Below are 26,980 nucleotides of genomic sequence, written 5' to 3' on the forward strand. Positions count from 1 at the left end.
TTTTCATATATGCTTTAGTGTTATTAATATGGAGTGGTATTGGTGGGGAACACCACTTTCAGCAAGCTTAATGACGGACTGTAGATGTTTGTAACTTCATCTTTATTCTATGTGACTTTGAGAAGCGTGCTTGATGCAGAGAGTACAGCATAGATATCACCGTATTATGGAGATAAAAGATAAAAGTGTTCACATAGCCCAATGTACACTGGGTGATTTCAGTAGGCACTCTGGAGAATAAAACAAAGGGGAATGAACTTGACCCCCGTAGAATGATACAAGATGCTGATAGGTTCTTTGGCTTTGATAACAAAGGTTGACTGCCTATACAGGGGACCAATGCAGAGATGTATTCAAGAGAATGTGCTTTTTATCTCTATTTCTCGGCAAGCTTCCTCTCTCACCATTCAAAAGACTTGGGATGACATATATGATGTGCTGTGCACCCACCTCCCTGCTTATATTGATGGAAATGTAGACAAGCTGCTTTTTTTTTTGTTTTTGTTTCTGTAATGTCAGTGAAGGAGGTAGCTAGCTAGATTAAGTTCGGGCAGGAAAGCCTCTATAATACGCCCATTGACGCATGTACAATATATTTCAAGTTTTTAGAAGGTGGAAATAGAAATGTATCTATCTCTTGTATATTATAACTTTGTATATTACTGCGCTATCCTAGCCGCTTAGTCCTTTGAGTAAAGTTTTCAAACCACTGTATGATGTCGTATTATGTTATCGGTTAATATAGTTAGCATTGGTTCATTAGTAGATTGAATGAAGTTTGGGTCGAATAATTCGCATTATTCATTATACGCACAAACAGATATTTGTCGTGACTTCGTGTACAGATCCCTGACATAGAGAAAGATTAAAGAAAGTGTATTCATTTGCATTGTTAATCTTAGAAGACACCAAGACTTCTGTCAAGTGGATGGATCCCAGAGCACTGCACACGCTGTAATGTCAGAGGTGAATATTTTTTCTCAATATTTTGTATCAAAGTGAAGTAACAAAGACACTTTTTTTTTTGTAATGGAAACAGAAAACCATCTTTGAGCATTTCTTGTTTTTCCAGTCTTCATTAAAACAGAACCAGGTGATTGATTTTGTCTAATTGCATAATCACCATTCACGACTTAATAAGTCATTCTAGACTTATTGGAACCCCAATCATTCATGTCTTGTTCAGTGATGTGTCGAAACATGTGGACAGTCTTGTATACTAGTACTTGCCAAAACGATAAAGAGCTCGGACAAATGGAACCGACAAAATTTTTGACAAAGCACATTCAAATTAATTTTCCCTCTTGTTCCATGAAACTGTTTTAATAGTCGCTTGCTCAATCACGTAAAAAAAAACAAAACAAAACAAAACTGACTGAATAAGGATAGAAGTACTACAGTGTGTAGTATCACGTAAGCCGTACATGATTATGCATACCTGAGATATATCCAGCGTAGCCATTGATATTTCGATATATAAATACGTATTTATTTATTTACTTATTTATTTATTTATTTATTTATTTATTTATTTATTTATTTATTTATTCATCTATCTATCCATCTATCTATCTATTCATTTATTTATCTATAACAACCTTGCTCCCCCAACAGGTTGCGCTAAAGATAGACATGATTCAAATTGTTTAAGTTCATATAAAATTTAAGATTAAGAGAAAACCACATAAGCTCGCAGGAGCGTAAAATGTTTTGATTTTCCCAGTTCCTCTGTCTGAATAGTACACCCACACGCGCGCAGGCACACACACACACACACACACACACATGACCAACTGTGAAATGTGAAGAAGGAAAACAACACCAAACTCAAAAAAATATCGACAGTATGGTATAGCAACTGTTTGTTGACCAAAAGTGAAATGAAAACCTCTTTCAAGAGGTTGGCAATGATAACATAACAATATCACATTTTATCTGTCACATCGTTAGGGGATTATTAATCCTTCTTCCTTCAACTCAAAGGTGATGCATAGTGTTCATAGTGGAAACCAGGTAAGGGACATTCTTAATAGACGTTTCTTTGTTTCATCACAGACGTTAGTATTTTTCCTTTTCTCATGTATTTGGCTTACAAACCTCAAAAATATCACAAGAATATTTCACTTACTTCCAAAGGAAAAAGCTTCATTAAAGGGGAAATTCAGCCCAAATGTATAACGTTATTCGCTGATAAGAAAGAAAATCATACGGGCTCCACAAAAATGAGAAGGTTGTGACATTTTGAAGTTTCGCTAGTTCTTCAGTAAACAGTTTTTGAATGGTCATTATGAATCTGCAAATGGCAAAATGAGCATGTCATCCCCTCACAACTTGCCATAACATTTGAACATAATATTTTGAAATTTCCAGTTTTTTAATTCGAACATAATTATGCCCAGGCTTAAATCCGGGTATATATGTAACTGATCACTATTCCGAAGGTAATCAACCAGGAATAGCATTATGTTTCATTCATATGTTTCATGTTTTATTTTTTGTACACGATCAATGGTAAATGGAGAGGTTATGACATGGTTAGCTCACTCATTTGCATATTCTTATCCACTGTACAAAAACCTTATTTGCAGGAATTGGCAAAAATTCATAAAGGCAGTTAAGTAAGGGTGCAATTAAACATAATTAAGGGTTCAAGTGTGTCCTGCCATTGTTTCAAATTGAGAGCAAATTATTTGAACCTTTACTTCTTAGCGTAAGCCTCAAATTTCACAGTCTCAAAAGCAAACGTATTGACGTGCATTAAAAACGGTGTCGGCATTATAACATTGAACTGAATTTCTCCTTCATTTCGTATTCAATGTCCTCAATCAGTGCATAGTACAGCACTTGTATCGACTTTGTCGCTTGCGATACCTGAAACCGGGGTTGGGAAAGTCATTATTGTGTAAACAGATGGCACTTCCAAGATGTCCGTCCGGTCTTGCCAGTACCACGGCCGTGGTCTGGAACTTGTAGGCTCCATGAACATGACTGAGACTAAAGATCCTAAACAGGATATTCGGAGTGTTTACAATCCATCCGGTCTTCCTATCTTGCTGTAAGAAAAAAAAAATAGAGTAAAAATTATATTAAAGTTAACTTGCCGTGCACTGGAGCAATGTTCGCACAAAATGAACGTCTCTGATCAAAATTATAAAATCAACATTGTTTTTAGATTGCGCAAATTACCTAGAACAATGTATGTATACGAGGGCCATCTACTGTGGAATAATGAAAGATCTACTCCAAAATTTTAGTAGTTGAAAATATGTAAAACGTCCCGTATAACGTCTCTGACGTAAACATCTTTGCTTATCAGTATTTAATGGGTTTGATTTTTACAAGATATTAGCATTATATTTGGATTGAGGAACCTATGACGTGCTACAAACGTAGGCAGCAATTCGCCATGATGGGTCATTAATATTGGTCTGAGAACAGATCTTATTTGTTCAGAGAACGTCCCTGACCTAAACCTGTTTTTCTTACATTTCTGCTTCTCTCACAAAAAATACGTAATTCAAAGTGACTACTACATTATAACTATAGACTACTGACCTATTACTAGTCATAAAGCACAGTTTCTGTCCAGGCAATGTGTTTACACTTGCTCAATCAACAGAAAACCTTAAATTTGAAACTCTTCTACATATTTTCAACATTTTTCAGGAAGCTTCATTTTTCTTAATAAATATAACACGCCCGTGTAAACTTCTTCTTGTTCCTATAATACTAACCGCACCCATCAAGACCTAATTTTACTTTAATGTTCTCATAATTTGTAGAATGGATGTCTTTATTTCATGAAACAGTGATTATCAGAGACGTTTTTCATTTTGCTCAGAGACGTGCGGCCTTTGATCTTCATGTAGAATCTTACATATCTACTGTCTATCCTTCTTTAATTTATTTCTAATCCAAAGTTTAAAATACATAATTTCACAAATGATACTAATTGGCAAATCTACGGAATGATAACTCTTATAAATCGGCACAAACACCAGGAAAGTTTTTGTTATTACTCACATTTTCAGGATTTGTGGGCATTTCCGTTGTTGAATTATGCCGACTCGATTCCAGGATGGCGCGTCAGTGCGTAATATAAGCGCGCAAATAACAGTGAATAAAGTATCATGCAGTGTGTAAGTGTCAGATGAGGGAATATCCCTTCAGAGATTTTCAATCAGAGACATTCGCTTTGATCAGAGACGTTTGCCAATTTGGATTTTCAACTCGAACTCATTTTTATGGACAGTATGTTGCTCTTGTTGCCAATCATCATAATCGCCTGGCTCACACTGACGTACTGATCACCAGTTTTTATCTCAAGCATAATTAACTTTCATTAATGACACCATTAACCAATCGAACATCTCTGATGGTTATTCAGTATAATTTTCTTTAATGAGCCACCACGCGATTATTTATACAGCTCACTCACAAATTTTGATGGAATGGTAGTATGGATAAGACGCTAAATAAATATGGCCTTACATGTTTTCATATTCATCCTGAAATTTATGCGTCAAGGAAAAGATAATTCATTCAGAGACGTTCTTTTTCAGACATGAGTGAATTCAAAAGTTCCTAATAAGATAAGTAATAAACACGTTCATGGCAGAGGTACTTGATTAAATAGTTGGAGTATGTGGGCTTACTCACAAGGAAAAACAAAGCTGTAGAATTGGATAAGAACAAAAATTGCGACGTCTGATTCTGGGATTTTTTCATAAAATATGAATTTGTGTCCATTTTTTTTCAGCTCTAAGGCATTATTTTTTTTAAGGAAATGCGGTAACAACAATACAAAGTGTATATTTTCTGAAAGGCACAACCCTCCCCTACCAAATGATACCTAAAACTATGAAAAATACCCACAGGTGACAATTTCACAAGGGTTTGAATATCGCAAAGCCCGAAAATGGCCAATTGTACATCGTTCAACGTTTTCACCCATATATATATATATATATATATATGTACGTATATATATATATATATATATTGATGTATATATATTTACGTATATATATATATACGTATATACATATATATATATATATATATATATATATATATATATATATAAATATATAAATATATCAAAACATGAAAGTTCTGCGTCGGTGTGTAGTAAATAGATATCAAGAGTAAAATCAGTCGTATAAACACCGCAGGAGCCAAAAAATTGGACTGACGTTTCGGTCAAAGACCTTTATCAAAGTCTTTAGCCAAGCAAAAAATTTTTGGCTCCTGCGGTGTTTATACGACTGATTTTACTCTTGATATATATATATATATATATATATATATATATATATATATATATATATAAGAGAGAAATCGTTGAAGAGGAATGACGTTTGAAGACATTTCAAGAGATGTAGTCTGATTTGTTAAGGGGCAAATCATTCTACTGTTTGCAGTCTGTTCTTATATTTTTCATACTTGTTACTCAAATCTCACTCAATTGTCTTTCTTGAAGTAATATATAATGTGATATAATCTGTTTTGGTGTAGTATTTTTCTATAATTGTTTCTTTCCATTTTAATGTTGCGATTGCATGCCCGGTATTAATTTCCAATTGTTTTATTTATTCTTTGGATTTGCTCTTGAATTTTTGTCATTTGTTCATGATTTTAACCCCATGTAAACGAGTTTTTATGCAATTCGTAAATCGTAAATTCGTAAATCTAAATTTATCAAAGTAACTATTTTACAACAATCTGGTCTTTTTTTTCACTGCATAGATATGATTGAGGATTTTATTTCCAAACACTCCACTTTATATTTAAACATATTTTGATTTGTTCATTGTTATATCTAACTGCCTTTAAGGCTTTTCCATTATCCGTTGTTTTTTTTTTCCTCTCTCAATTTACCGTATGTGTTTCCACCTGCATGTTTGTATAAACGTTGGTTTCATTTTGTACGTGTCCATTAAATTGTATATTGTATTCACTGTATGTGGACCCCATGGAAGAACAGCGTTGCCATGTTGGCAACGCTGAATATGGGCAATTCACCCGTTTTTATTGTTTTTTTATACGGAAATAAATACCATACCATACCAAACATACTTGTATCTTTAGCGAAAACTGTTCGAGTACGTGGACGGTGATAAGTAGGCCTCTTTAATCAAATTATGTATGAACCAAATGGTTTCTTTTGAACATGTATTGTGTTGAAAAGTTCTTGACAAAATTCCAGGGAAAATGTGTGCATGAAAATTCCGATGTTCAAAGCATGTGATGGGAAATGTAAACAGTATGTGCGAATTGTTCTATGTTTCCTGCTAAACTTAGTTGTGAGTGGGGAAAAGAGAAGTCTCGCTCCATGTCTACACCACAACGCCTACGGATATCTAAGCTGGACATTTGCTGGAGGTGGGTTGGAATGTCTTGTTTAGAGCATCAACCGAAGCACAGATTAATTGGCACGCTATCTTTTGAAGAGAAACAATACTTTGTTTCACATTGTTAGTGGGGAAAAGAAAAGAAAAGAAAAGAAAAGAGAAGAAAAGAAAAGTCTCGCTTCATGAGAGATGTTCAGATCCCGCTCTACGTCACAACGCCTACGGATGTCTAGGCTGGAGGTGGGTTGGAATGTCTTATAAGCACCAACAGTAATTGCAGATTAATTTTGAAGAGGAACAATACTTTGTTTCACACACGATGATAGCAGAAAGACAATTGATAATTATCCGCTCGTGTGAAATCAAGCAGAAGTTTTTCAAAACATTTCAAGAGGCATTTTGGTGAGTTACAGTCTGTTATACATGTCAATATAATGTGAAAAACAAATTGAAGGCCACCTGCAATAGGCCACCTGCCATACAGCCTTACATTTTCCGACATCACAACTTCACGTGAATAATCAACACGTTCCATAATATACTCGTGATGGAGAGGGAAAATAATAAACAACAACATTGCAAGATTGATTATTTTGATTTCTCCATGCATTTTCCCATATCATTACACACAATCATTGCACACGTATACTCGATATGGTGTTAAGCTCACTGTGTGCAGACTGAGCACGATCCGATACTTCAGAACCTTTGCCTGAGAAAGGATTGTAGCCTATCCCGCGAGTCAAAAAGAAGCTTTCTTATCATCTCGTGCATCCTGTACTCTATGCGCAATGCACCCATCACAGAGACAAGTTTGCCTTCACCCAAACTGTTTAGATATTGCCAGTGGAAGACTCTGATGATCGCATACAGTGGCTGTGCACCTGGAAGAACGCTGGTCTGACCTCAGGATGTCCGTTTTAGTTAGTGGTGGATATCTGTGTGACGATCCGTGCAATGTAAGCTCAATCGCGTGCTTCACTGAAGACGTAGATGCTGCCCTGTCTTGAAAGAGATCGAGGGTACACATCTAGACCAATTTCAGCAGGAGGTTACACTGAATCATCACTTGCTGGTAGAGAGTTTTAACCGGATGATATTACCCGCTGCCATATTACCCTGATTCACACATTGGATGCAAACCGGATGGCGGCCATATTGGAAACAAGCAATATTTGGGCATGGGGGCACAGCTCTTGGCCAGGCCCAATTGTTAAGTAGTATCGAGTATAAAGAAGACAATAAGAGCAAATAGTAGTTCCACACCTATTTGGAGGTGAGGTACCTACAGATGTCATAAAAAAAAAATGCCCCAAGTTGCCTGACTTAATGACCTAAACTTAACTGGATGACAATAGCAAGACACAGGATTACTTCATGTGGAATGCATGTTAGGCCTCACAGTATGTCGGTTTCCAGATGGTCCATGACGTCACTGTATGCTTCAGGACCATGAGTCAGTTATCGGAACCATACAGCCCACGAGCTCGAAACTAGGTAGCATTTCCCATAAGAGTCCGACACATGGGGGGGGGGGGGGGGGGGGAGGTCCACAAGACCTTTACACTGAATAGGTTAAGCTCTCTGAAATACATAATATTAATCTCGTACCGTGTGCCAAGTTCTCCTCCAGGGTCGAGCTCGCGGACCGCACAGCTTGAGGGCCTATTATATTTGATGTCGAGCTCATGGACCTTGTTCATCTAGGCCCGAATTTTCAAAGCTGGAATAACTATTCCGCAGAATAGTTATTCCGGGGAACAAGTTATTCCACGTTTGAGAATAGATTCCGGGGAATAAATCGCGTCATTTTAAGTCACGAGGGCCTGATTTGCATAAGAGGCGTAATAAATCGGCGGAATAAGCGGTGTGATAAAGTTATTCCACCTTTGAGAATTCGGGCCCTAGTGTTTAGGTCACAGGATGTATGACTCGTGAGCTGCGTAACTCATGGGCTGTACGACTCTTGAGTTGTTTGACATGTGACGTACACCTCATGAGGTGGGCCTGTTGTTCTCTGGTTAGCATCTTTCACCCTTTCATCCAGTTCAAGGGACTTTGCCATATGCCTGTTCACATAGTATTTATTACTATTAAGCATCAACCCAAAATATGGTACTCCTCTCCCCACTTTCCATGTTTAAGCGTACAAATTTTGTCCAGTGCAAATTTGAAAATGTTGCACATAATTTCATGCAAGCTAGGCTGCACACCTAACCCACACATAGATATTATACAGTATGTCCCCCCAGAAAATACAATCAGATTTTCGCATTGATAACACACAATATGATTAAATTGTCTGAATGCTACTCCAGGGTCTTAAAATATAAAATTTTAGCTCTATTTTTTAGTAAACCCCATTCGATTTGCTTCAGTGGTCAAAGAGAAATGAGGAATTTTGTAAAAGATGTCAGGAATCCCTGAATTTGTATTTAGATTGATTCGATATTTTTAAAGATATCATTGCGGAGTGTCCCGTTGTAATTTTTTTTTTTTTTTTTTTTTTTGGGGGGGGGGGGGGGACACACGGTATTTGAGGTCACTGCCATCACTGAAGACACGTAAGCTTCATTTCTGAAGTAATTGACCGCTCACATTCCTGAAACCTTTTACTATGAACCAATGCTCTGTGGAATATGCATACATGCTTTGATTATAACGTCAAGGCGTGATTTGTAAATGATTAAACTTTAAGGATTAAACCAATGAAGCCAAACGTAAATAATTGTAATCCTACACAAATTTTGATATTCTAAAAGTCTGACCTCACATTGTCCTTAGATGTCAAAGTTGGATATACACAGGGTAATGACCAATCTTCTGTGGAATGAGTAGCATTAAGGTGTGATTTCACGGAGCACGCGAACGATTTGCGAAGGACGCGAATGGCAAAATCCAACATTCGGAAAAGTTTTTCTCCGAATGTGTTCCGACAATGAAGCCGAAAACTATTCTTGCGCAATTTGTGCGAAGTTCCCACGACGTATGTGCGAATGTCGTGTGTATCATTGCTAAAGTACAGCATGTTACGTACACGAAGAACACGCGACGGAAATGCGAACAACGACAAATTTTCAATAATTATGGGAGAAAATGTACCCAAGGAGAGGTGGAAGCTGTCTTGTGTTGAATTTTTTTCTTTCCTGTATTTCTCATTTCTTTTCTTCTCATTTCTCTATCGTGTACTTGCCTACATTTTTTTTTTCCCGAGGACCTATCTCCACTAGTAAAGCATTTGATTGCTTTTTTTTTGCAGTTCCTCCAACACATAATCTCTATAGTTCAAATGAAATTTTACAAACTTTAGATTAATTTTAAGTGTATTCTGCCATTTTTTTTATATCAAACATGTCTTTCTCTTTGCTAGTCTTTAATTTCCTGTTTTTTTTTTAATACTATAGTTGTTAATAATTGTTTAATGTTTAGATGTAGGCTACGATTTCTATTTGTAGAAAACGTATAGGTCATACATCCCCCAATCATGCGCTATACGTTAACGCGAGAATGTCTCAAAAGGTTCTCGAACAGTTTGCGGTTACGTCTTGAAATGATCGGAAAAACTTCGCAGATTTCGCGTAACATACGCGAGACATTCTCCAAAGTTTCGGAGTCTGTTTGGGGTTTCACGAACATTTTTGCGAACATCGCGCGTGTCTTGCGAAGGTCTTGCGCATATGACGAGGCTTTAAAGACACTTTCGAGAACAATTCACGAGCAAATCACGACCAAGTGTGCGGAAAAGATTCGCAAAAAATTTCAAACTTTTTTGAAATTCTCGCCGAAGTAAAAACGACATTCGCGAACGTAAGTATTGACGACGCTTCCGAACCCTCACGTTCGTTTGGCGATCTTTTGCAGACAAAAATACGAATGCTGGATTTTGCTATTCGCGTCCTTCGCAAATCGTTCGCGCGCTCCGTGAAATCACACCTTTAAGGGTGACGATCGTCCGACTTTAAGTTGCACAGGAAGCAGTGAAAGACCAAGATAAATAGACAATAGCAGTGACTGCTCAAAAGACTTTCGACAACAGGTAATATGATGCCTATTGTCTGATGGTGGACGAGACAAGAATCCCGGAAGATTTTGCTCTTCATACTAGTACTCGTTATATTAAAAGCTATGCCATGCGAGTGTTGTGTGGAAGAAGGGGGGGGGGGGGGGGGTTGGTCGAAGACTATAAGGGAGACACAGGTTGGTATGGGATTTGTGCACACACACAGACACACACACAGACAGACAGACACACAGACACACACACACACACAAATCCATTTCGTAGTTCCACTTTGAGCATGAGCAGAAAAAAAGAGTAATTGGGCCCTGTTTTATGAAGAGTTATAATTGATTATAATAAGATGATTTCTATCATGTTATAAGTGTATGGTAGCCTGTGTAGTAAGGACATTTGTGATCCATTATCTTTTGATAAAAAGGGGCCCAGGTATGATAAGCAATAAACAGGTGTTTCCCACTGGTTACCTGCTGGTTTACGCAAGTAGGATCCCGCACTCTTGTTTTAATATGAATTATGTAAATTGTTACGTCGGGCAAGCCTTGAAATTTTGTCGATTTGAAGAATAAGTGAAGTCCCTAACAAACTTGAAAAAAAGAAGGGTCATTTTCCGAAATGTACATATGAGTTAGCTACGAAAATAATAGTCTATTTAGCACAATGCAGAACAGAAAAGAACAACAACACACAATAGGCCACTGGGTAGTCTGGTATGCAAACATTACCGGGCCTGAGAGGTTCTAGTGAAAAAAACAAACAAAACAAAATACAAGCGTGATATCTTTTTTGATTTTTTTTTTCCTTAGGAAAATAGTTGGACTCCGATGGGACAAGGATTTCATAGTGGAAATATGTTTTGTCACTTTCAATGCTCTCGACCAATCAGGAGACATAAATTAATTTGTGAGGGATATTATGCGACATAGCCTTTTTACCATTTCTTATTTCCTTTGCTGCCCGTCAATATTGATCTCATAGATATCTAAAAATAGAAGACATAAAAAAGCTTAATCTCCCAATAACTCAAGAACAATGATCGGATTTTTCACCAAACTTGGCGGGGGTTCATAGATAGATTAAAAAAAAAACACGATTACATTTTAGGGCCATAAGGACAAAGGTCAAATGTCACAGGGTCATAAAGGACATAAAAGACGTAATCCAACAATTCAAGAACGGATAATCAGATTTTCATCAAACTTGGAGACTGTGATCATAATACAGTTTGTTTGTTTGTTTGCTTGCTTGTTTTATACACAGGTTAAAATACTTGCAGTCAGCGGTTTGGCTGTTTTTCAGCAAGTCCGTATCATGTAAAAAAAAAAAAAAAAAAAAAAAAAAAAAAAAAAAAACCACAGTGATAAACAATCAACGTATAAGGTAGTTCAAACACAATCATAGATATCATTACAATGAAAAAAAAAATCTAAAAAATTACGCAGCACTCTTTGGCAGAATCAAATACAAAAGCAATTACCGGTGTCCATTCACAAAGAGACGTATAGGCCCTAGCTCCGAAAAAAAAAAAAAAATCATGATAGAAATTGTTACTCAACACTCTAAATTCAGGTAAGAAGATTATCCTTCAGCAATGTGCTAGCCTGGTACATGTCCTCGTAGATTTAAATGGTGCTACTTTTACAGAAATTGGTTTGGGATTTTGGTTGTGCAGTATACTTTAAACGCCGAATTCCTGAGTTTGTAATTACGTATTTTCGGTGATAACTTGATGAGTCAGAAAATCAGGTAGGAGATTATACTTTATAAATGAAAGCAAGGACGTCTTTTTTTTATTATTTTTACTTCGGCATTGAGACAGTGGGTGCTGTTCGTTATTCCGAAACTTCGTTAAGTCCGAAGGTTCGTTATTCCGAAGGTTCGTTAATCCGAAACACACAAATTCCCTATACCTAGCGGTTCGTTAATCTGGAAATGAAAAAGGGTTCGTTAATCCGAACATTATGGCGTTATTCCGAAGGTTCGTTAATCCGAAAATGAAATAGGGTTCGTTATTCCGAAGGTTCGTTCATCCAAAATGAGATAGGGTCCGTAACAAACATTCGGAATAACGAGCTTTGTTTCATTTTCGGATCAACGAACCTTCGGAATAACGAACCTTATTTCATTTTCGGATTAATGAATCTTCGGAATAGCATGACCTTATCACATTTTCAGATTAACGAACCTTCGAAATAACGAATCTTCGGAATAATGAACCTTCGGAGTAAAGAACCTTCGGAAAAACGAACTGTAATCGAGACAGTCAATATGAAGCCTACCATAATCTCGTCTATTGTGACGATGATCCACTTTCAGAACAGTTCGCAAGGCTCTGTCTGTAATAGTATCTGCTCAGTCTTTTTAGTTACCAGAATTTGGTTTCATCCAGATTGCGTATACAGTACTCAAAATGAGGTCGAATCATTGTACAATAAGGGGTTAGTGCGGTGTTTTGGTTTGTCCTGTTTGTTTGTTTCATTCATGGCCGGCGGAACCGTGGGAGCCGTGGGGGCTCGGGCCCCCACACTATTTGTGCACCATACAAAGGAATACATAAGGTGTCATCACTTTGGGCCCCCACACTTTTTTTTTAACCCGGAAGTACGTAAGTGGCACTATATAGAAATATATAGAGATCTTAAAGTGTGAACGCGGTAAGGTTATGTTTTTCCACTGAAGACCTTTTTTTTTCTTTTTTTCTTTTTTTTTTTTTTTTTGGTTGTCAGATTAAAAAAAAACGGAAATGGAAGGGGGAGATCCGAGCTTTTTTTTTTTTATTTTATTTTATTTTTTTTTTTTGCTTGTCAGATGAAGAAACCCGGAAATGGAAGGGGAGAGAGGAGCTGAAGACCATTTTTTGTTTTGGTTTTGTTATTTTTTGTTTTTTGTTTTTTGTTTTTTGTTAGCTCATGAAATCCGGAAGTGGGCCCCCACGCTTTTTCCGCCGGCCCTGTCATTTCCATCTGAGAACACGGCTCGATAGCCAATATTCAGCTTCAATAGCTGGTCTTCCATGAGGTCCAGTTTAATGTTAGGCAGGACCACTTCACCGGGTTAAACACCCTGCTCCTTATAAGCGGGATCTTCAACGTGCATAGAAATTACGTAACACTTTATACTTTTTATACTCTTAACTTGTGGTTTCCAAGTAAACTCTATATATCAATAATAACAACCAGATTTTACAACTTTCTACTTTTTCTAGAGAATTGCCATCAATTTTATGCTGACATTCCCAAACTTCTTACGATAACGTTTGGTACCTATTAACAAAGACTCGTTTTTTAACATTGAACAGATGTTTATTATGAAGTAGGCCCTCATAACCATTCATACATAATAATTATCATTTAGATCATCATTAAGAACTTTTTCAAGTTCAAAGTTATTAGTATATGCATATTAGTGTCATCCGCATAAAGCGATATCGATTGCCAGTTTTGAACTGTCCGAGGCAAGTCATTCATTACATGATAAACAACAAAGCCTACCCCCTCCCCCCCCCCCAAAAAAAAAAAGAAATGTTCCCCTGACGCCTGAGGAACACCATATAGAACACGTTACTCTTGTTGTTTTCTTTGACTGTAATATAAGAAAGAAACAATTTAATTTGGGGTCACGACGTCGAAGGGCAAAAGTCATTGGGGTCATAAAGAGGGCATCATGATTATAAACTTTGATCTCCCACTTTGGTTAACTCAAGATCAGCACGGATGATCGGGTTTTCACCAAATGTAGGCCTACTGAGTATGTGTCCCTTTGTACCTCTATAGGGTATGCAGACGAAACGGCGATATTTCAATCATGGCTGCTTGGTGGAGGTCTGCTCTCGCACAGAGCTCCCTTCAGATAGTTTTCAGTGCTGTCACCCTTTCATCAATATAGGCCTTGTATTTTCTCTTTTTATCACTTTAGTTGTATAGGCCTTGTATTTTTCTCTTTTTATTACTTTAGGTTTATTCATTTTGATTTACAATTTATCATCATCGATCACCACCACCACCACCACCATCATCATCATCATCATCATCATCATTATCATCATAATCATCACCATCATCATAGCATATTGCAATTACCATTATCAATGGAAGTAACTTTATCGGGATAGGGCCTATATTTTGTCAACCAGAAATGAAAGAAGTAAGATAGTATTTGTATCAAGGAGTTATGATACAATCAATGTATGGTAAAGAGACAAAGAGGCGCCGACATGGCACCTGAGAATAGCTCTTCGGAACAGCTTCCGCCTCGCCCTCGGCATGCAAGTCACACATCCAGAGACGTCGCGTCACGTCGGCCCGCCCTCCGCCCTCCGCCCTCCGTAACCAGGGACCGAGAACGATTTTAACCATCTGCAAGATGAACTCTACCATGAATGGCCGTGGTGTGGTGCTTGCTGTCGTAGCTGCAGCTGTTGTTGTATATTGGTTCTGGAAGCACAGAAAAAGAGTCACAGTCAAGCAGGTGGCAGTATGTTACACAATGATGTATCAGCTCTGTTTAAATGTAAAAGAAATGCGTTGATACTATCCGTGTTTATGGATATTTCTCTCGATCCCCTCAGCTGTAACACAGTCCCATGCCTTGTGAAACGTGTTGGTTGCCAATTAAATTTATATTGTAGGGTTGGACCTACTACTAATCGACCGCCTAATGTTTATTTGCTTGATAAGAATATTTAACACTGAAATTCACGTAAAAAACTTGACCTACGTGATTGAGAAAATCCAGCTCTATCAAATGCCGTTGTTCCCTTTTCGATTCGAAGTTTCAGTGCAAAAATATCGCCGACGAACTTGCGTGGCCTCGTTTCAGCTCCCCGCGGTAAATCGCGTTTTTAGGATCAACCGCTGATTTTGCATTGACAATGCACGTAAACCGAGTTGTATTGAACACCGTGTTGTACGAAGCTTTTTAGAAGCCTTTTAGAAACTTCCATAGACATTACATTGTGCTGTCATTACGATTCGGTGAAAATATTCATTCGAAATTTTGTCCTTGATTAAAACCATTAATGATCAGTGAATTATCGCGTTTTCCCACACCATCCTAATCTACATTCAAAGCCAATCCATTTTTATGTGCTTTGCGCGCAGAAAAGTGCGTACTAAGTGTTCAGTGCGCGAATTATACGCGGTCGGTTTCAATAAGGGTGGTCGATATGTAGTAGGGCTACTATACCGGTAACGGTTAGTGCAGGCCTAGAAACAAGAAACGAACTAGTAGAAAAGTCTAACGTTAGGGGTGGTATTCTGAAATCCTTCCTTAGAAGAAATTTCTTCCTAAGTCAGGATTTTTCCTTTCGATAAAGTGGTATTCTGAAAATCTTCCTAAGTTTCTTCCTAAGTGTCTTCCTATTTTTTTTTCTAAACTGGGAAGACTCTAAAATTAAACTTAAAAAGAAAAATATGCAAATGAGGATGAGATATAGGGTCCTATGCAAATTTCTGACTGAGGAAGAAGTTGGTATTCTAGAATGAACTTGTCTGAGGAAAGAATTTTAGGAAGATATTTAGGAAAGCCCCATCCCTGTCCTACACGTATTAAAGGGAAAGTAAACCCAAAGAGCAATGTCGATTGAGTGAAAGCAGTAATATTAGTAGAACACATCAGTGAAAGTTTGAGAAAAATCGGGCAATCGATGCAAAAGTTATGAATTTTTAAAGTTTTGGTGTTGCAACTGCTGGGTAAGGAGACTACTAGAGGTTATGACGTATGAGTGGACTACAATATAAAGAAAATAAAAAGGGAATTCAATAAGAATTAATTTTTCATGAAAATTACACATTCCATCAACTTGATACTGACATATGTTAGGGGTAGGGTGAATTATTCCCCCTGCTTTCTGAAAGCGGTTAGTCAAGAACTCTTTCATTTTGCTAGAAAAGTGAGTTTTTGTGGAATTCCTTTTATATTTTCTTTATATCGTGGTCCTCTCATACGTCATAACCTCTAGTAGTCTCCTCATCCAGCGGTTCCAACATCAAAACTTTAAAAATTCATAACTTTTGCATCGATTGTCCGATTTTCCTCAAACTTTCACTGATGTGTTCTACTAATGTTACTGCTTTTACTCAATCCACATTACTCTTTGGGTTTGTGTTCCCTTTAAAGTATGTTGTTAAGATAGAGCAAGCTGCAAAACACTGTGACATCATGGGCGCTTGTCATTATAGATCACCATTCACTGCGCGCAACATGTACCCGTTACTTTGATGTGCGAAATGGGCATGAAAAAGGGGACATACCATGCAAACATGTATTTAACCCTACGTTATGATAATATGCGATTGTCATTGGTTTGGTTCCTTATGATATGGCATTTCGTATTGGCTTAAACCCGTTGAGGAATTTGCTACATAACACGCATTTCCCATAGACATTTGCCTGAGTATACTCGGCCGGGCTCGTCCTCAACGGGTCAAGAAAGGACGTGGGCAGGGATAAGGATGGCCTAAGCAAATTTGCATTAAGAAGTTCCTGGGAAGAAATTTCAGAATACCAATTCTGTCTTTCCTAGGCACTTCCTAACTTTCTGGCTTAGGAGATTTTCAGAATACCACCCCAGGTGTAAACTAAGCAGGGCTCATATTCATCAGAGATGGGGTTTACCTGATTTTGATTGGACATTGATTATTAATAAAGCATGAATTATTACCCTTGCAGTACCCTCGTTGGTTGCGATAGTTTTTCCTTCATTCATGTTGAACACTAGTAAATTTATGACTATATTATATTGTATCAATACAAAAATGGGAAAGGGGAAAAAGAAGATCTAGATGTGTTACTATATAATTTCCAATGATGACGTAAGGAAAATGAGGCTGTGTAATTTCACAGTGAGCAGTTTTTCTTTTGTTTATAAGTTGTTTTGCTATTATAAACTTAAAAGTTCTTTTTTTATTTGTCATTTATTTTTTATTTTTTATTTTTTAATTTTTTTTTGCAGAAATAGAACTGGGAGAAGGCATGGGCATGACTTACCTGATCTCATTCTGATCTGCATATTATGCCTACTCAGTTCAGAAAGTTTGTGCCTTCCGATTAATAGTCTTACATCGCTTTGAAATTGAGAAAAAGACTGTGTTAGCATAGCATGAAATATTTAACACAAATCAAGTTGTGAGCTCCCGACTATGACCTTGTCTGATTTAGGCTGGAAGCCTTCCTGTGTCTGCGTGTGGTGATGATGCTGAAGCTACCACCAGTCCAGACGTGATGACCCAGGCAACGCTGGGCCGTGTGTCTCCTTCAGCAGCAGATAGGTCAGCGCCACCTGAAGAGTCTTACCAGGAGGATGCATTGTCTGGGATCGATCCATGCAAGGTGTTCGTCAGTAACATCAGCTTCTCGGTGAGTATATGCTATTAGAATGCTATGCGGATCAGTAGGTCGACATCTTCAGATTCTAGAGGGCATCAGAATCATTTCGAATTCTCAGGATAGTGGAGATGTCAATTCTTCTATTTCCAATCACACATTAAATGGAAAGCCATTTTGCGGTGTTGACATCATGTATACACAAACCCTGACACTTTAACTTCCCCACATTTGTTCATATGATAAATATCAAAGCTGGATGTTGCAGAGATAACTTTATTTGTAAGCAAGTATATAAATTACTTATTTTGGAAGACTCCCAAGAATCTTGTGCTAGACATTTATCTCTACTGAACTGAAGATCCTACTGACAATGATGTATACTCTGATTGTATCACTTAGGTAATGTGAACAAGAATTAGTAATTCATTGAAAGTTTCTGTAATAAACAGAAAGTGTTTCATATACAGCACTAGTACTATGCATGATATCTGCCACTTATCACCTGTCCCCCCCCCCCCATCACTTGGCTGACACTCAAAACTGTTGGGGTTAGAATGTGAGCAAAGAGTGGCAAAGGGACAAATGACAAATGTACACACTAGCACTTGCCAAGTGAAAAGCATTTCACTCAAGTCAGGCATGCCTTCAATTGCTTGTCATAAGTGTAAATGTTAATGTAAGCATCACTTATTTATGCACAGGACAAAAAGACTTGATGGGTAATTGCTACAGGTTTGCTGGAAAAAATGTTTCCTCTGCAAAAATATAATTCTTTGTGCATTGCTTACCCCCCCCCCCCCCCAAAAAAAAAAAAAAAAAAAAAAAAAAAAATGATGATGATGTGACAATTTCGGGTGATCATTTCCTTATTAAAGTTCAAATCATTTTTGGGAGTGGTGGTGTAGGGTTGTACCAAAATTATGATCTTGTCCCTTTCGTTCGCATATCGTGTTTGCATGTCTCTGTCAGGTGCGGACATCTGAGCTGCGTGAGTTTTTCCAGTACTTTGGGCGAGTTACACAGGTGAATCTCCTCAGAGATGGCAAGAGGAGAAGATCCCGGGGGTAAGCAAATAACTTTTGCTTTTGCTTTCGCTTTCACACAGAGGGCTTTGGAGGCATTCTGTTCTTCAAAGTCTTTACATCCAAATCAACGATTCTTGTGTCAAGTTGTTTTTGTTGCAAATATTCACAAATTATTGCAAACTGAATAATTGATAGCAAAAAAAGCTGCTGAAAACTGCTTATCTAATAAGGGCGAGCCAATGGAGTAAAATGGAGTCAAAAGGGGCCTGAGCTTTCGATCCTAGCAGAATCTTCGTCAGAGGCAAAATGACAAACAGGCAGGGAAAGCAATCACATAATAAGGACTTCACACAATAAGAACAGTCAGGGACAGGCTGGGTACACAGAACAAAGAAAACAAAGGAGAGGGTGGGAGGTCACGGGGCAAGGATCCGGAGCCCATAAGGTAAAGGGAGGGGGATTAGAGCAGGAGGGCAGACAGACAAAAGGCAGAGGAGGGTCAGTGATGATCCTGATGACCATGAGGGCAACCATTGAAGGAAAAGGATGAATAGGGAGGCAACATCAAAAGAGATAAGGAACAACAGAGGGATAAAGAAAGGAAAGGAAAGGAATAATCGGTACGGTAATTACATCTCTCTGTTCATCTCTATCATTAAAGGACAAGTTCACCTTCATAAACATAAGGATTGAGAGAATGCAGCAATATTAGTAGAACACATCAGTGAAGGTTTGAGGAAAATTGGGCAATCGATGCAAAAGTTATGAATTTTTAAAATTTTTGTGTTGGAACCGCTGGATGAGGAGACTACTAAGGCTTGTGATGTCATATGAGTACAACAGTATAAAGAAAATGTAAAGAAAATTCAACATATTTTCTCTTTTTTTACATAATAAAAGAGCACTTGACTTGCCTCTTTCTAAAGGCAATGGGAATAATATTACCCATAACATATGTCAGTAACGAGTCGAGGGAATATGTACTTTTTTCAAAAGATGAAATTTTGTGAAATTCTCTTTATATTTTCCTTATATTGTTGTACGCATGTGACATCATACACTGCAGTAGTCTTCTCATCCAGCGGTGACTGCACTAAAACTTCAAAAATGCATAACTTTTGAACGGATTGTCCAATTTTCCTCAAACTTTCAATGATGTGTTCTACTAATATTGCTACATTGTCTCAATCCTTACATTAATGAAGGTGAACTTGTCCTTTAGATTTTAAAATTCATACTGCGATAGTTTCATGGAAGGCAGTTTCTTTTCCTTTGGTGTATGCATTCATTGCAGATCATTGTAGATTAGAATGAAGAGTAGCTGTTAAAGGACAAGTTCACCTTCATAAACGTAAGGATTGAGAGAATGTAGCAATATTAGCAGAACACATCATTGAAAGTTTGAGGAAAATCGGACAATCCGTTCAAAAGTTATGAATTTTTGAAGTTTTAATGCAGTAACCACTGGATGAGAAGACTACTGCATTGTATGAATAACTTAGATGTCACATGCGTACAACAATATAAGGAAAATAGAAAGAGAATTTCACAAAATTTCATCTTTTGAAAAAAGTACACATTCCCTTGACTCGTTACCGACATATGTTAGGGGTAATATCATTCCCCCTGCCTTTAGAAAGAGGCAAGTCAAGTGCTCTTTTATTATGCGAAAAAAGTGAAAATATGTTGAATTTTCTTTACATTTTCTTTATACTGTTGTTCACATATGACTCACAAGCTGTAGTAGTCTCCTCATCCAGCGGTTCCAACACAAAAATTTTAAAAATTCATAACTTTTGCATCGATTGTCCAATTTTCCTCAAACTTTCGCTGATGTGTTCTACTCATATTGCTGCATTCTCTCAATCCTTATGTTTATGAAGGTGAAATTGTCCTTTAATCAAATGATCCCACAAATCCTGAATGAACACAGTTTTGAGAATGTTAAAAACAGGTTGAAATTGGATGTCTTATCAAGACACAAGACTGCTGCGTGTTGACAAATTTGATACTGAAAGGCTGAAGTTGAATCCAGGTTGTTGGTTTTTTTTTTGTATGTGTGTCACACAGTTATTTTTCAAACAGCTGACAGGATTTGATCATCATTTTCTTCTCTTTATGTTAGTTTGTTTATTTTATTTCATTTTATTTTTTTTTTATAATTTCAATGTTCAGAGTGTGAGTGGATGCTGTATGACAGGGATTTAATTCATCTATTTTAAGTTTTGACAACCAATTTATAGTAAACATAATTATGTCATGAACATCAAGGTCAAAATCTATACTGACAATGAACTGTATACGATGAATGGATAGTGCCTACATCATTTTATGATTTCATTTGTTTCACTCGCAGAAATCTACTCGTGACACAATTGTTTTGTTTCATTAATGTGTCACATTGTCTGTTGGTATAGTGTATGGATTTTGAAGAATCATTGTATGTGCTGTGTGGTAATTATGTAATAATTCATTAATGTAGAATCGAAGATGCTGTTGTTCTCTTTTTTTACAGAATGGCATTTATCACATTCAGCTGTCCAAAGGAGGCATCAAAAGCAAAAAGAGCAACTCACTTTGAGCTCAGCTTAGATGGACGGTACGGTATTTCTCTTTAGTGTGTTTTTATGTCAAGTTTGATGTTCTGACAATAGTGAATGAAGGCACAAGATGAAATGCATTATTTATGTAAGTCAAGGAGACATCTTAATTTCACTCTTAAAGATAAAATGGGTTGGGAAATGATGAAGAAGGAATAGCACAAAATGAACAAATGTGTAGAATGTAATGCTTGGATTCTATTTTATTTGTTCCACCATCACATCTTGATTAAAAGAGGTGGGCCTGCTCAGAGAATACATCTCCCTTCCCCCCCCCCCCCCCCAAAAAAAAAGCAACAACAACAAACAAACAGAGAATACTATATTCACCCAATGGCACATTTTCAGGCCTACTGGAAAGTTGAACTACCATGACTGTGACTTTTTGTATGTTTAGTTATTCACTATTTGATTTGATTTTTGTATGTTTAGTTATTCACTATTTGAGTGAGATTTATGTTTATATATTGTGGAAAAACAAATAGATTTGAACTTGAACTTGAACTTGAACTATGGCATTTATGAGTTGAAAGTTTCTTTCTAAGAAGACTGATATGAAAGTAAAGTTAGTTTGATGGCTTTAGATTTCCTACCCTCTATCAGTAAAACTGACGTCAGTACCTCAAAGATGTTGTTCAAGTTGTGAGAAATTGATCTCTGCCATTCCTCAAAAAAACTAGAGTGATGAAGTGTAGCGCCATGGAAACCAGATCCCGGAAAATCAGGGGCGGAGTCAACAGGCAGCTGGAAGATGTAGACGGGTCCTCACAGACGGGTGGTTCAAGGAGTATGACCAGGAAAGGTGGTGTGTCCTCAACAGATGGAGCCTTGGGTCAGGATGGAGCTGAAAAGGTTGCTTCTGATGAGGATAACTGGGGCGGTGACTGCAAGGAGGAAATTCCTGATGACTCCCTCATCAATAATTATCTTCCCGATGACGTGCTGGCCATGATCTTTGGCTATCTCAGTGTTAAGGAGAAAATCCAAATTGAATCAGGTAAAGAGACATGTTTTCCCCCCTTTTTACATTTATCATTAGGTGTTACTTTCTTTTGGAGCACTTTGAGAAAGTCATAAGAGGAGTTTGTTGTTAAAAAAATAAAGGTCTTTCAGGTACTTGTGAATACTCTGGCATGATTGCAAAGTGCACCTTGTTTGTCCAAATTGATTTTTGTCTTATGCTTAAAGTCCCTCCAATTACTGTTGAAATGTTAGAGCAGGAAGCTTATGACACTGGCCCTGTTTCATAAAGCTGTTTGTAAAGTTACGAACAACTTACGAGCGACTGGTGATCAGGTCTTGTGCTGAATTATTGAAATTCTGATAGGTATAGACCGATTCTGTGACGCGCTATGTGTATTTTTGGCATGGGCAGCGCCATTACTGCGGTGTCTCAGCCGACCCCCCCTCCTCTCTCCCCACCCTTCTCACGCGCACGGAATGAAAAACTGATGCATGGTTGTTTTAGCCAATGGGCGTCTCGTACTGAGTTGCGCGAATGCTTGCTTAGTGCGCGAACCTTTGTTACAAGTGCGCGATAAACATGTTGCCCTGGGGGTGGGGGAGAGGAGGGGGGTCGGCTGGGACACCGCAAAATGAGCTTATGGCTGCGCCCACTGCCACAAATTGTCTGCTGCCCTCAACGACCCCGAATCGGTCTATAGCACATCAGAACTGATCACCAGTCGCTCGTAAGTTGTTCGTAACTTTACGAACAGCTTTATGAAACAGGGCCCTAACCCATAATATGCTTTTTTTTTTTCCTCTTTATAATATATAACACTTTATATATGTTACAAGATGTCATAATTTCTGTCATAATTTCAGATCAGCTTTCCAGTCGTGTGGTAGAAATTCACATAGCATTCATTCTTTATATTGCTTTAAATGAAAAGCAAGCTGAAAAAAAACAAAACATGATTAATCTAGATTCCCCACCTGATAATGACTCTAACCCGAGGGGGCCTAATCTTTGGCAGATCATGTGGACCATTTGCATTCCTTTATATGAAGAGTTCCTTTCCAAACGGTGCTAAATTTACTTATGAAAGTATGAAGATAAACCTGGATTTTTATTTCACATGCTCTTAAGTGGTTTCATGCAAGGACTTCACATCCTGTACAAGTACCGCACAATGGGAAAAAGAAAATATGCTTCAGAAAAACCTGTGTGTCTACCGTGATTTTTGATGCATTGATATTTTTTGTTTTAAGATTTTGTAGATTCAGCACCTTTTGGAACTAAAATTTTAGCGAGGAGGTGTTCAACAGGTAAATGTTGATTTAGTGACTAGTCTCTGTGACTTTATGTATATTTTCTAGGATGATTTGTTTCCTCTACACATTCTCATTCTCCATATATCCAAAGAATTTTTATTTATGGAAATGAAACATTTCACATCTAATTATCAAGTAATATGTGGGTCATCTAAAGTTTTTTTTTTTTTTTTTTTTTTTTTTTTTTTTTTTTTTTTTTTTTACAAACAGTCCTATTTTGATGAAATATAGATTTAGCACCTTTTGTCTCCCAAGTTTGCAGGAGATGGAGAAGAGTGGTGTTAGATACGTGGCCGTCTCAACGCTCTCTGCACTTCAACAATGTCTTCAAGGGATTCACCTTTTCTGATGGTAAAGTTGTGAAACAGTGTTTGTTAGGCCACAGCTATGCCGAGCCACGCTTACAAGTAATGATAGCTGTAGGACAAAAAATAATGCGCTTTTAACCCTGTCTTAACCGGATGGGTGTCAAATTGACCCCCCCTTCAAAATTTCATGTGATGATTCCACAACATGCAAAGATTTTGCTTCGCCATTTTGTGACTTTTTTCCATGAAGTCTCCCACATATTGTGAGACCAACTTTGGGATGTCTAGGTACTCTGTTTTGTACAATGCATGTCAAACCAAAATCAGCTCAAATTTCTGATATTGTGTGCAAATCCAAAGCAAATTGGTTTTTTTATTGTTGAATTCATATCAATAGGTTTATTTCAACTTTAAATCATTGAAATTGATTAATTGTAATGTAGAAGCTTGAAAAGTGTCTGCAACAAATTTTGGCAAAAAAACAATAAGGCACAAAAGGTCAAAAAGCAGTAAATCACATAAGAAGTTAACAAAACATTAAAAATAGAAGAAATTAATTTTGATTGATTTTTTTTTTGCAAGAGAATTGTTTGATGTGTCTTGAAAAATTCTGACACAAAGATTAGCAATCCTTTAGCCCTTTTAATGGAGTTACAGGTGAAAATATGATTTCTTGCATAAATTTGTATAATTGATTTAAACTTAAAAAAAGGAAAATCAATATTTTTCTATCGTATAACCTATAATCTTGCAGTTGACATCAGGCCGAGATCTGAAAGGGAGGGGGTGTCAATTTGATTGAAATATCATTACATCAACAGCCTGGTTTTTCATTGCAACCTTCCCTTCTTAAAGGTAATATTGTCGCTCTCAATGACAACATACTCAAGTCCATTCTGAAGAAAGGATGCTGCAACCTGCATCACTTGGATCTGTCAGCATCCCCGAGGTTCATAACCTCAAGGTCTTTGAACTGCATTGGTGAGTGTGAAGTCCACATCATTGTAAAGATGTCGTACCTCATTGAGGTCTTATTAGATTATACAAGTATATACACTTGTATGTAGAAATGATTAAGTCTGTAATTATCTACTCATTCAGCTGTAAATTTGCCATTCTTGCTGTTCTGTTAGTGATTATCATCATTAATGGCATAGATTGAAAATGAAAAGAGAGCTTGTGTGTTGACAGTTGGATGTGCTGTTATTCATCAGTGAAGCTGTGCAAATTTCTGTGGTCTGTGATTTAAGCATTCAGATTTTAGATAAACATTATTATTTAGATTTTTTTTCAAATTATGAATTTTGCTTGTTCGAAAATGCTAATCCTTGTTTGATTGTACATGGAATATATGGGTGAAGCCAATAGTTTTGATAAGAATGTTTAGTATTTTCCAATAGTGCAATGCCAGGCCCAAAGACTGTCAGTGGTGTCATTAGTTAATGGATGAACGCATTATATGTCACCTCTTTTCTACAAAATATGGATGATGAAATCAACCAATAACACATAATTCAGATACCTTCAGCAATGAAACCTTCATGTGTATTTATGTTGCCATTGTACTATTTGACAATTGTTAGATCTATATTATTAGTGATGCTCAGTGAGATACGTTGTTTACTTATCTGAAAAAAAAAGTCTTGTTGGACAATGATTTGAAGTTTGTGGGATTTTTTGTTTGTTTGAAGGGAATATTTGTAGAGAACTGCGTCACCTGGATTTGTCGGGGACAAAGATTAATAATACCAACCTCAAGATGCTGACCAATGGATGCAGGAAGATTGAGGTAATATATTCATTTCAAATGAAAGGGGGATGCTAAAAGGCGTGGGGAAGTGGGGAAGCAAGGGGAGGGATTTGAAACTAGTTGTATGGTAGCAGAGCTGTAGAACCACTGATTACTTCAACTACACGTACACTGTTAGTAGTCACTGGTTCTACACTGATATGATACAAAGTGTGCATGTTATATAAGGAGATGTCAAAGTAATTAATATTTTATTTCTCGGATTTTTTCGAGGTTTGAAGAGTAGATTCAATTCATATGTGTGGATAGATTTAATCAAATGACAGACATGATCAACGATGAGTGAAACATTTTGGAGTTAGAGATAAAGCTATGTGTCTCACAGAGGTTAGAGGTTAAAGGTCACTGTGAATCACTTTACAGAACTCCATTGGTCTGAAACAGATAAGATGGGGTCTGGTGAAGTTAGAGATGTTATAAGTTGATTATGATGAAGAGAGATAGGTAGAGATGTAATATTTCTATACACCGCGATGGTAAAGTTTACCCTGCTTGTCATCTTTTTTTTTTTTCTTCAGAAAATCGTGTTGAAGAGGTGCCATGAGCTTGGAGAGAAAGGGTGAGATATGAATTGAGAGTTTGCCAGAATCATCATTATTATTCATTGCCTCCGCCAAGGGAGGAGGTTATGTTTTCGTTACCGTTGGTTTGTGTGTTCGTTTGTTAGTAAGTTTGTCCGTGTGCAAAATAACTCAAAAAGTAGTTAACGGATTTGGATGAAGCTTGCAGGAAAGGTTTAGAATGATACAAGTAACAGATGACTAAATTTTGGTAGTGATCCAAGTTTTGGGGGAATTTATGAAGGATTTTTGACATTTTGGCAGGTAGGGTCAATGAACTTGGGAGTTCAGGCTGTGCGTATTGAGGTTTGCATGCGCGCACTAAAGTGCATGCTCTAGTTTCTGCTAGGGCAAGGCGCGCAGTGCAGCTGAGGGTTTATGACGTAACAAAGGCTTCTATATTGGGAAATTGGGCGGAAATCACTGATATCTCTATGGAAGAACAAGATCAGTGGTGGAAATGAGCTGCATGCTTGGCGGAGGTCTGTGCTCTCAGAGTGCTTCTCTAGTTTTTAAAGGGTTGGTATAGTTTCAGTAGAGATAGGGCTTCAGGTTTCCTATGTTTCTTCATGCTGATTTTTTTTTTTTTTTAGGTGATGAGAAAGCTCTTATGAAATGTGAAAGCGTATGATTATAATTCTAAGGGAGATTCAAAGTTTATTTGATGAAAATTGGTTTTGAAATGGATGAGATATCCAAAACA

General features: G+C 37.3%; 1 protein-coding gene across 2 annotated transcripts in view; it reads left to right on the forward strand.

The window, feature by feature from the left end:
• Nucleotides 1-14,700: 14,700 nt before the first annotated feature.
• Nucleotides 14,701-26,980, forward strand: part of LOC140228038 (putative RNA-binding protein EEED8.10) — a 39,026-nt gene continuing 26,746 nt past the window's right edge. For both annotated transcript variants that reach the window (XM_072308437.1, XM_072308439.1), the window contains exons 1-9: nt 14,701-14,838; nt 17,530-17,727; nt 18,667-18,761; nt 21,238-21,321; nt 22,003-22,319; nt 23,855-23,950; nt 24,763-24,888; nt 25,599-25,696; nt 26,236-26,276. In XM_072308437.1, coding sequence (XP_072164538.1) covers nt 14,734-14,838; nt 17,530-17,727; nt 18,667-18,761; nt 21,238-21,321; nt 22,003-22,319; nt 23,855-23,950; nt 24,763-24,888; nt 25,599-25,696; nt 26,236-26,276 — 1,160 coding nt within the window. In that variant the 5' untranslated portion in view covers nt 14,701-14,733. The remainder of the gene's footprint in view (nt 14,839-17,529; nt 17,728-18,666; nt 18,762-21,237; nt 21,322-22,002; nt 22,320-23,854; nt 23,951-24,762; nt 24,889-25,598; nt 25,697-26,235; nt 26,277-26,980) is intronic.

The sequence above is a fragment of the Diadema setosum genome, chromosome 4 (genome assembly GCF_964275005.1).
Source record: "Diadema setosum chromosome 4, eeDiaSeto1, whole genome shotgun sequence".
In the NCBI taxonomy this organism is placed as follows: Eukaryota; Metazoa; Echinodermata; class Echinoidea; order Diadematoida; family Diadematidae; genus Diadema; species Diadema setosum.